This window comes from Salvelinus namaycush, chromosome 5 (assembly GCF_016432855.1).
Source record: "Salvelinus namaycush isolate Seneca chromosome 5, SaNama_1.0, whole genome shotgun sequence".
Taxonomy (NCBI): Eukaryota; Metazoa; Chordata; class Actinopteri; order Salmoniformes; family Salmonidae; genus Salvelinus; species Salvelinus namaycush.
In genome coordinates this window covers 66927770-66938208 of record NC_052311.1, presented here as the reverse complement: position 1 = coordinate 66938208, position 10439 = coordinate 66927770, and the positions used below count along the sequence as shown (strand labels likewise).

Below are 10439 nucleotides of genomic sequence, written 5' to 3'. Positions count from 1 at the left end.
AGCTCATTTGTTAAGCGGGTGCTAATACTCCAATTTCTTGTGTTCGATCCCGTACTTGCCATGGTTACAGTTTGAGTGTCAATCATGCTCACTTCCATGTGTATGGGTCCAAGTTTGCCACACAATTAATATTAGTGCTTGCTGAAAATAGCTCGTTGGGAGAGCGTTGACTGAAGATATAAAGTTCATTTTCGTCCTGGTTTTGGCATTATGTTGTTGTTCTTATCTTTATCCTCTGCTTTGGTCTTCAAGGCAACTTCCCACAGCTTTGTTTGTTGGCATCAATTTGTGTGCTACTGCTCCTCTGAAATAGTCATGTCATTCTTTTACATCCGACATGTGGACATCAGTTGTTACATGAAAGTTGCTTGTCAGTTGTACATGACAGTAGGTTGTTTAGACAAAGACTGCATGAAGTGTGAACGGACCGTTCTTGATCCACAAAAAGTTATTGTGGAGAATGTGGGCACTCGATCCCACCTACCACTCGCATGCTAAGCAAGGCACTCTACCATGTTGAGCTAATTCCCCATCCTTGTTGATTTGCCCAAGAGCAAACCAAGAGGTCTAGTTTGTCAGGCTAATACGTGGTTGGTGGACTTGTTCGTTTTTGCGCCAGCACTGGCCCTAGGCTCTGTGCATCCTAAAAATTTCATTTGTAGCAAGCGCCGGTAGCTCAGTTGGTTGAGCGGTGGTGCTAATAAACGCCAGTTCTATCTTCCCTCTCTTTGGCGTCAAGTAAACTTCCCACAGCTTTGTGTTGTGGTCAATATTGTGTGTGCCTACTGCTCCTCTGAAAGTTAGGTCCTGTCATTCTTGTTACATCCGACATTTGTGACATTCAGTGTTACTTGAAAGTTGCTTGTCATTGTTACTGACAGTAGGTTGTACGACAAAGCTGCATGAACGTGTGACTGGAACGTTCTTGGACCCAAAAACAGTGTTATTTTGGAGAATGTGGTGCATCGATCCTACCTCCTCGCATGACTAAGCAAGCACTCAAATTTGAGCTAATTCCCCATCCTTGTTGAATTGCATAAGGGGCAACAAGAGGGATCCTAGTCTTGTCAGGATGCTGTTGGTGGACTTGTTAGTTTTTTTTGCGCAGCTACTGCCGAGGATCTGTCGCATCCTACAAATTTCATTTTGTAGCAAGCGGCCGGTTAGCTGCAGTGGTTAGAGCGTGGGTGCTAATAACGGGCAGTTATATATTTATCTCTGCTTTGGGCTTTCAAGGAAACTTCCCACGCTTTGTTTGGGGCAATCATGTGTGTGCCTACTGGCTCCTCTGAAAGGAGTCCATGTCATTTCTTTTTTTTTTACATCCGACATTGTGACTCAGTGTTACAATGAAAGTTGCTTGTCATTGTTACATCGAACAGTAGGGTTGTTTTAGACAAAGCTGCATGAAGTATGAACTGGAACGTTCTTGTGTCCACAAAAAGTGTTATCTTTGGAGAATGTGGTGCATCGACTCACTACCTCCTCGCATGCGAAAGCAAGCACTTACATTTGATGCCTAATTCTCCCATCCTTGTTGATTTTGCCACAAGAGATCAACCAAGAGGGTCTAGTCTTGTCATGCTATATGCGGTTGGTGGACTGTTAGTTTTGATGCGCCAGCACTGGGCGAGGCCTCTGTTCATCCTAAAAATTTCGCTCCGTAGCAAGCGGCCGGTTAATCTGTTGGTTAAGCGTGTTGCCAATAACCCAGTTCTACTTATCCTCTGCTTTTGGCTTCAAGGAAACTTCCCACAAGCTTTGTTTGTGGCATCAATTGTGGTGTACTGCTCCTCGAAAGTTAGCATTGTCATTCTTTTACATCGACATTGTGACATCAGTGTGTACATGAAAAGTTGCTTGGTCATTGTTGACATGTACAGTTAAGGTTGGTTAGACAAGCTTGCTGGAAGTGTGAACTGGAAACTTCTTGGATCCAAAAAAGTGTATTTTTGGAGAAATGATGTGGCAATCGTCCCAATACCTCTCGCCATGCAGAAGAACAAGCACTCTAAACATTTGAGCTAATTCCCCACCTTGTGTGAATTGCCATAAGGGCAACCAGAGGGTCTAGTCTTGTCAGCTATGCTGTGGTGGGACTTGTTAGTTTTGCGCCAGACTGGCGAGGCTCTGTGTGCATCTAAAAATTCGCTCCGTAGGCAAGCCGCCGGGTAGACTCACGGTTGGTTAGAGGTGGTCTAATAACGACAAGCATTCTTCTTTTATCCTATGCTTTGGCCTTCAAGGAACTTCCCACAGCTTTGTTTGTGGCAGCAATTGTGTGTGCTAATGCTCCTTGAAAGTTAGTCAGGTCATTCTTTTCATCCGACATTGTGACATCAGTGTTACATGAAAGTTGACTTGTCATTGTTACATGACAGTAGGTTGTGTTTAGACAAGCTGCATTGAAGTGTGAACTGGTAACGTTCTTGGATCCACAAAAAGTGTTATTGTTGGAGAATGTGGGCATCGATCTCAATACCTCTCGCATGCGAAGCAAGCACTCTACCATTTGAGCTAATTCCCCATCCTTGTTGATTTGCACAAGAGCACCAAGAGGGTACTATATTGTCAGGCTATGCTGTTGGTGGACTTGTTAGTTTTGCGCCAGCACTGGACCGAGGGATCGTGCATCCTAAAATTTCGTCCGTAGCAGCGGCCGGTTAGATCTGTGGTTAGAGCGGTGGTGCCAATAAGCCAGTTCTATCTTATCCTCTGCTTTGGCTTCAAGGAAATTCCCACAGCTTTGGTTTGTGGGCATCAAATTGTGTGTGACTACTGCTCCTCTGAAAGTTAGTCATGTCATTCTTTTACATCCGACATTGTGACATCAGTGTTACATGAAATTCTTGTCATTGTTACATGAGAGTAGGTTGTTAGGTACAAAGCTGCAGAATGTGAAACTGGAACGTTCTTGAGATCCACCCCAACAAAAAGTGTATTTTGGAGAATTGTGGCATCGATCCCACTACCTTCTACCATGCTAAGCAAGCACTCTACCATGTGAGCTGAATTCCCATTCCTTGTTGATTTGCCACAAGGACAACCCAAGAGGTTTAGTCTTGTCAGTGCATACTGTGTGTGGACTTGTTCGTTTGTGCGGCCAGCACTGGCCGAGCTCCTGTGCATCCTAAAATTTCTTTGTAGCAAGCTGGCCGTTAGCTCAGTTGGTTAGACGGGGTGCTAATACGCCACAGTTCGTATCCTTTATATCTCTGCTTTGGCTTCAGGAAATTCCCACGCTTTGTTTGTGGGCATCAATTGTGTGTGCCTACTTGCCCTCTGAAAGTAGTAATGTCCTTACTTTTACAATCCGACATTGGGACATCATGTTACATGAACAAGTTGCTTGTCCTTGTTACATGACAGTAGGTTGTTTAGAACAAAAGCTGCATGAAGTTTGACTGCAACGTTCGTTGACCACAAAAAAGTGTTATTTGAGAGATGTTGCATCGATCCCACTACCTCTCGCTGCTAAGCAAGCACTTAACATTTGAGCTATCCACATCCTTGTTGAATTGCCAAAGGGGCAACCAAGAGGGTCTAGTCCTTGTCAGGCTATGCTGTGTGTGGACTTGATTAGTTTTGCGCAGCAATGGCCGAGGCTCTTGCATCCTAAAAATTTCGCTCGTAAGCAAGCGTCGTTAGATCGTGGTTAGAGCGTGGGTGCAATAACGCCAGTTCTATCTTATCCTCGTGCTTGGTGTCAAGGAACTCCACCACGCTTGTTTGGGGCATCATGGTGTGTGGCCTACTGCCTCCTCTGAAAGTTAGTCCATGTCATCTTTTACATCCGACATTGTGACATCAGTTGTTACATGAAAGTTGCTTGTCATTGTTAAATGACAGTTAGGTTGGTTAGACAAAGCTGCATGAAGTGTGAACTGAACGTTCTTGGATACCAAAAAAAAAAGTGTTATTTTGGAGAATGTGGGCATGCGATTCCACTACCTCTCCGCATGCTAGCAGCACTCTACCAGTTGAGCTAATTCCCCATCCTGGATTGCACAAGGAGCAACCAAGAGGGTTCTAGTCTGTCAGGCTATGCTGTTGGTGGAACTTGGTTAGGTTTTTGCGCCAGCACTGGCGAGGGCCTCTGTTATCCTAAAAATTTCATTTCATAGCAAGCGGCGTGTTAGCTCAGTTTGGGTTAGAGCGTGGTGCTAATAAGCGCAAGGCGTGGGTTCGATCTGTCTGGCCATGAGGTCATTTTGGAGTGTCAAAATCATGAGTCACTTGCATGTGTATGGTCAAGTGGGCCACATAATAATTTTAGTGACTTGCGAAATAGCTCAGTTGGGAGAGTGTTAGACTGGAAGATCTTAAAGGTTCTGGTGTGATCATGGGTTTCGGCAATTAGTTGTTTCTAATCTTTATCCTCTGCTTTGGTTCAAGGAAACTTCCCACAGCTTTGTTTTTCGTTGGGGGGGGGGCCAAAAAAAAAATCCATTGTCTGTGTGCCTACTGTCTCCTCTGAAAGTATGTCATGTCATTCTTTTACATCCGACATTGTGACATCATGTTACATGAAAGCTGCTTTCATTGTTAATGACAGTAGGTTGTTAACAAGCTGCATGAAGTTGTGAACTGGAAAGTTCTTGGATCCACAAAAAAGTGGTTATTTGGAGAATGTGGGCATCGATCCCACTACCTCTCGCATGCTAAGAAGCACTCTACCATTTGAGCTAATTCCCCATCCTTTGTTGCTTTGCCACAAGGAGCAAACCAAGAGGGTCTAGTCTGGTCAGGCTATACGGTTGGTGGACTTGTTTAGTTTTTTTTGCAGCCACACTGGCCGAGCTCTGTGCATCCTAAAAAATTTCATTTTGTAAGCAAGCGGCCGGTTAGTCAAGTTGTTAGAGGCGTGGTGCCTAATAACGCCAGTCTACTTCTCTTTTTATCTATGCTTTGGCTTCAAGTGAAATTCCCACAGCTTTGTTTGTGGGCATCAATGTGTGTGTGCTACTGCTCCTCTGAAAGTTATCATGTCCTTCTTTTACATCCGACATTGTGACATCTGTGTACATGAAAAGTTGCTTGTCATTGTTACATGACAGTAGGTTGTTAGACAAAGCTGCATTGAAGTGTGACCTGGAACGTTCCGTTGATCCACAAAAAAGAGTATTTGGGAGAATGTGGCATCGATCCCACTAACCTCTCGCATTGCTAAGCAAGTCACTCTACATTGAGCTAATTCCCCATCCTTGTTGAATTGCCATAGGGAACAAGAGGGTCTAGTCTTGTAGGCTATGCTGTTGGTGGACTTGTTCAGTTGTTTGCGCCAGCACTGGCCGAGGTCTGGTAGCATCCTAAAATTTTTCGCTCCGTAGCAAGCGGCCGGTTAGCCTCAGTTTGGTTAGAGCGTGGTGCTATACGCCCGTTTCTATCTTATCCTCTGCTTGTTTTCAAGGAAACTTCCCTCCACAGCTTTGTTGTGTGGGCATCATTTCTGTTGCCTCTGCTCCTCTGAAAGTTGTCATGCAATGTCTTTACATCCGACATTGTGACATCAGTGTTACATGAAGTTGCTTGTCATTTTAATATGACTAGTAGGTTGTTAGACAAACGCATGAAGTTGTGAAACTGGAACGTTCTTGGATCCACAAAAAAGTGTTTTTTGGAGAATGTGGGCATGCGATCCCACTACCTCTCGCTCTAAGCAAGCACTCTAACATTGAGCTATATTCCCATCCTTGTTGAATTCCATAAGGGCAACAAGAGGGGTTCTATAGTCTTGTCAGCTATGCTGTTGGTGGACTTGTTAGTTTTTTGCGCCAGCACTGCGAGGCTCTGTGGCATCCTAAAATTTCGCTCCGTAGCAAGCGGCCGAGTTAGCTCAGGTTGTTTAGAATGGGCTCTAATAACGCAGTTCCTATCTTTATCCTCTGCGTTTGCTCAAGGAAACTTCCCACGCTTTGTTTGTGGGCATCAATTGGTGTGTCTGCTACTGCTCCTCTGAAAGTTAGTCATGTCATTCTTTTCATCCGACATTGTGACATCAGTGTTACATGAAGTTGCTTTTCATGTTACATGAGTAGTTGTTGTTAGACAAAGCTGCATGAAGTGTGAACTGAACGTTCTTGGATCCGACAAAAAAGTGTTATTTTTGGAGAATGGGGCATCGGATCCACTACCTCATCGCACGAAGCAAGCACCTCTACCATTTGAGCTAATTCCCCCCATCCTGTTGGATTTGCACACGGAGCAACAAAGGAGTCTAGTCTTGCAGCTATGCTGTTGGTGGACTTGTAGTTTTTGCTCCAGCATGGCCGAGGCTACTGTGCATCCTAAAAATTTCTCATCCGTGCAAGCGGACCGGTTAGCTTCAGTTGGTTAGAGCGTGGTGCTAATAACGCCAGTTCTATCTTTAATCCTATCTTTGGCTTCAAGGAAACTTCCCACAGCTTTGTTTGTGGGCATCAATTGTATGTGCCTACTGCCTCCTCTGAAAGTTAGTCATGTCATCTTTTTACATCACGACATTGTTGACATCAGTGTCTACATGAAGTTGCTTGTCATTAGTTACATGACAGTAGGTTGTTAGACCAAGCGGCATGAAGTGTGAACTGGAACGTTCTGGATCCAAAAAAGTGTTATTTTGGAGCATGTGGTGCATCGACCCAACTAACTCTCGAATGCTTAAGCCACTGCACTACTACCATTTGAGACTATTCACCCATCCTTGTTGATTGCCCACAAGGAGCAACCAAGAGTGGTCTGTCTTGTCAGCTATATACGTGGTGGACTTGTTAGTTTTGGCGGCCAGCACTGGCCGAGGCTCTGTGACATCCTAAAAAAACATTCATTTCCGTAGCAACGCGCCGTGTTACTCATTAGTTACGAGCGTGGTGCTAATAACGCAGTGTCATCTTTATCCTTGCTTTGCTTCAGGAAACTTCACCACAGCTTTGTTTGTGGGCATCAATTGTGTGTGCCTACTGCCTCCTCTGAAAGTTAGTCATGTCATCTTTTAACATACCGACATTGGACATCAGTGTTACATGAAAGTTCGTGTCAATGTTACATGACAGTAGGTTCTTGTTAGACAAAGCTGTATGAAGTAGTGAACTGGAACGTCTTGATCCAACAAAAAAGTGTTATTTTGGAGAATGTGGGCACGATCCCATACTCGTCGCATGCTAAGGCAAGCAACTCTACCCTTTGAGCTAAGTACCCATCTTGTTGTGATTGCCACAAGAGCAACCAAGTAGGGTCTAGTCTTGTCAGGCTATGCTGTTTGTGGACTTGTTAGTTTTTGCGCCAGCACTGGCCGAGGCTCTGTTGCACATAAAATTTCGCCTCCGTAGCAAGCGGTCCGGTTTAGCTCAGTTGGTTAGACGTGGTGCTAATAACGCCATCTATCTTTTATCCTCTGTCTTTGGCTTCCAGGAAACTCCCACAGCCTTTGTTTGTGGGCATCATTGTGTGTGCTACGACTCCTCTGAAAAGTTTAGTCATGTCATTCTTTTACTCCACATATGACATCCAGTGTTACATTAAAGTTGCTTGCATTTGTTACATACAGTAGGTTTTAGACAAAGCTGCATGAGTGTGACCTGGAAACGTTCTTGTATCCACAAAAAAGTGTTTTTTGGAGAATGTGGGCATCGATCCACTACCTCTCGCATGCTAAGCAGCACTCAACATTTGAGCTAATTCCCCATCCTTGTTGATTGCCATAAGGGCAACCAAGGAGGGTCTAGTCCTTGTCAGGCTATGCCTGTGGTGGATCATTGTTAGTTTTTTGCGCCAGACTGGCCGAAGGCGCTGTGCATCCTTAAAAATGTCGCTACCGTAGCAGCGGACGTTAGCTCAGTTGGTTAGAGCGTGGTGCTAATACCGCAGTTCTATCTTATCTCTGCATTTGGCTTATCAAGGGAAACTTCCCACTCTTTTGTTTGTGGCATCAAATTGTGTGTGCCTACTGCTCCTCTGAAAGTAAAGTTAGTCATGTCATTCTTTTACATCATCCGACATTGTGACATCAGTTTACATGAAAGTTGCTTGTCATGTTACATGACCAGTAGGTTGTTAGACAAGTGCGACGTGTGAATGGAACGTTCTTGGATCCACAACAAAGTGTTTTTTTTGGAGATGTGGATCGATCCCAACTACCTCCGCAGCTAGCAAGCATCACCATGTGCTTAATTCCCCTCCTTTTTTGAATGCCACAAGGAGCAACCAAGAGGGTCTCAGTCTTGTCAGGACTATGTGTTGGTGGACTGTTAGTGTTTGCGCAGCACTGGCCGAGGCTCTGTGCTCCTAAAATTTTCAGTTTGTAGCAAGCGTCCGGTGTAGCTCAGTGTTTCGAGCGTGATGCTAATAACGCAAATGGTCGTGGTTTCGATCCCCGTTACGGCCATGAGGTACATTTTTGTGCTGTAAATTGGATCACTGCATGGTAGGTCAAGTGTGTGCACACAATTAATTATCATTGACTTGCCGAAATAGCTCAGGTCTGGGAGAGCGTTAGACTGAAGATCTAAAGTCCCTGTTCGTATCGCCGGTTTTGGCATTAGTTGTTGTTCTATCTTTATCCTCTGCTGCTTCAGGAAATCTTCCCACACTTTGTTTGTGGGCATTCATAGGTGTGCCTATGCTCCTCTGAAAGTAGGTCATGTCATACTTTTACATCCGACATTGTGCATCAGTGTTACATGAAAGTTGCTTGTCATTGTTTACATGACAGATAGGTGGTAGACAAAGCTGCATGAAGTGTGATGGAAACGTTCTTGGATCACAAAAAAAAATGTTTTTGGAGAATGGTGGGCATCGCGATCCACTACCTCGTGCGATGCTAAGCAGCACCTCTACCATTTTTCGACGCTAATTACCAATCCTGATTGAATTGGCCACAAGGAGCAACCAAGAGGTCTAGTCTTGTCAGGCTGATGCTGTTGGTTGGACATTGGTTTTTTGCTCGACCAGCACTGGCCGAGGCTCTGTGCAATCCTAAAAATTTCCTCGTAGCAAGCGGGCCGGTTGCTCAGTTTTGGTAGAGCGTGGTGCTATAACGCTCAGTTCTCTCTTATCCTCTGCTTTGGCTTCAAGGAACTTCCACAGCTTTGTTTGTGGGCATCAATTGTTGTGCCTACTGACTCCTATGAAAGTTAGTCATGTCATTCTTTTACTTACGACTTGTGACATCAGTGTTACATGAAGTTGTTGTAACTTGTTACAATGAAGTAGGTTGTTAGACAAAGCTGCATGAAGTGTGAACTGGAGTTCTTGGATCCACAAAAAAATGTTTTTTTGGAGAATGTGGGACATCGTCCACACCTCCTCGCGTTTGTATAGCAGCACTCTTACATTTGAGCTAATTCCCCATCCTTTTCCCAGCCGGTTCGCCTCAGTTGGTTAGAGCGTCGGTGCTAATAACGCCAATGTCGTGGTTTCGATCCCCGTACTGGCCGAGGTCACATTCTGTGTGTCACAATCTGAGTCATTGCATGTGTATGGTCAAGTGTGCCACACAATTATACTCAGTGGACTTGCGCGAATAGCTCAGTTGGGAGAGCGTTAGCTGAAGATCTAAAGGTCCCCTGAGGAGAAAGAATAAAGTAGATGTCACACGTCTAAATCTTGATTTATGACCCTATGTCCTGCTGAAGGATGCATGCCCAATATTTGGGCTTCCGTCAGGACATCCTGGTGGTTAGGTGGGGGCTGGGGGTGAGTAAGTGACCAGGTGTCGGTCAACCGTCAAAAGCATGATTTATGACCCTATGTAATGATTTATGACCCTATGTCCTGTAGAAGGGATGCATGCCCTATTTGCTTCATGTCAGGACATCCTGTGGTTAGGGGGGTCTGGGGTGGGGTGAGTAAGTGACCAGGTGTCAGGTTCCACCTGTAACTGTTTCTCACGGATTGGGGGGGTTTAATGAACATTTCAAAGAGGATGACCCCACAAACCCCCCTATTTTATTCCCTCAGGGGGTTGTTGTCTATGAAACACGAATGTCAAAGCATTGGTCTGGCCTCCACCTTATAAAGCCCCAGAACAATACATGTTTAAGACTGTACAAGATCTTAAACAATAACCATGGATTTTGTGATCAGTGACAAAGCAGTGATGACTGTAAACAACTGAGCGGGCCCTCGGTGTCCATAGGCAAGGGCAAAGTATCAACCCGAAATATATGATGCGCAAAAAGCGTTTTTAAATGTGTATAGAACCCAAATACTCCCGCAATGCGCTGAAAGATCAAGTGTTGATGTCTAATGGACAGCTGTGGGGGTATCGTTTGATTACCTGGCCTGTAAGAGTGACCCTCTATACGGTCGCTGAAGGAGAAGAATATACAGACCCAGACTGTAGGAGTGGATTATGGTGTTGAAGACTGGTCGGTTTTTCGCAAGGTTGTGTGTCCTGAACTGGCCTTATCACCAAGGGGTATAGTGTGTTCACTGGCTACGAGACCCGTTGGGAAGGTACC

General features: G+C 44.9%; 1 protein-coding gene across 1 annotated transcript in view; it reads right to left on the bottom strand.

The window, feature by feature from the left end:
• The window catches only part of fam171a1 (family with sequence similarity 171 member A1), a 19317-nt gene extending 10500 nt beyond the window's left edge, over positions 1-8817 (bottom strand). Inside the window, exon 1 of the mRNA XM_038992818.1 lies at positions 8787-8817. Within this exon, the coding sequence (XP_038848746.1) occupies positions 8787-8817 (31 nt within the window). The remainder of the gene's footprint in view (positions 1-8786) is intronic.
• Between the last annotated feature and the right edge of the window lie 1622 nt (positions 8818-10439).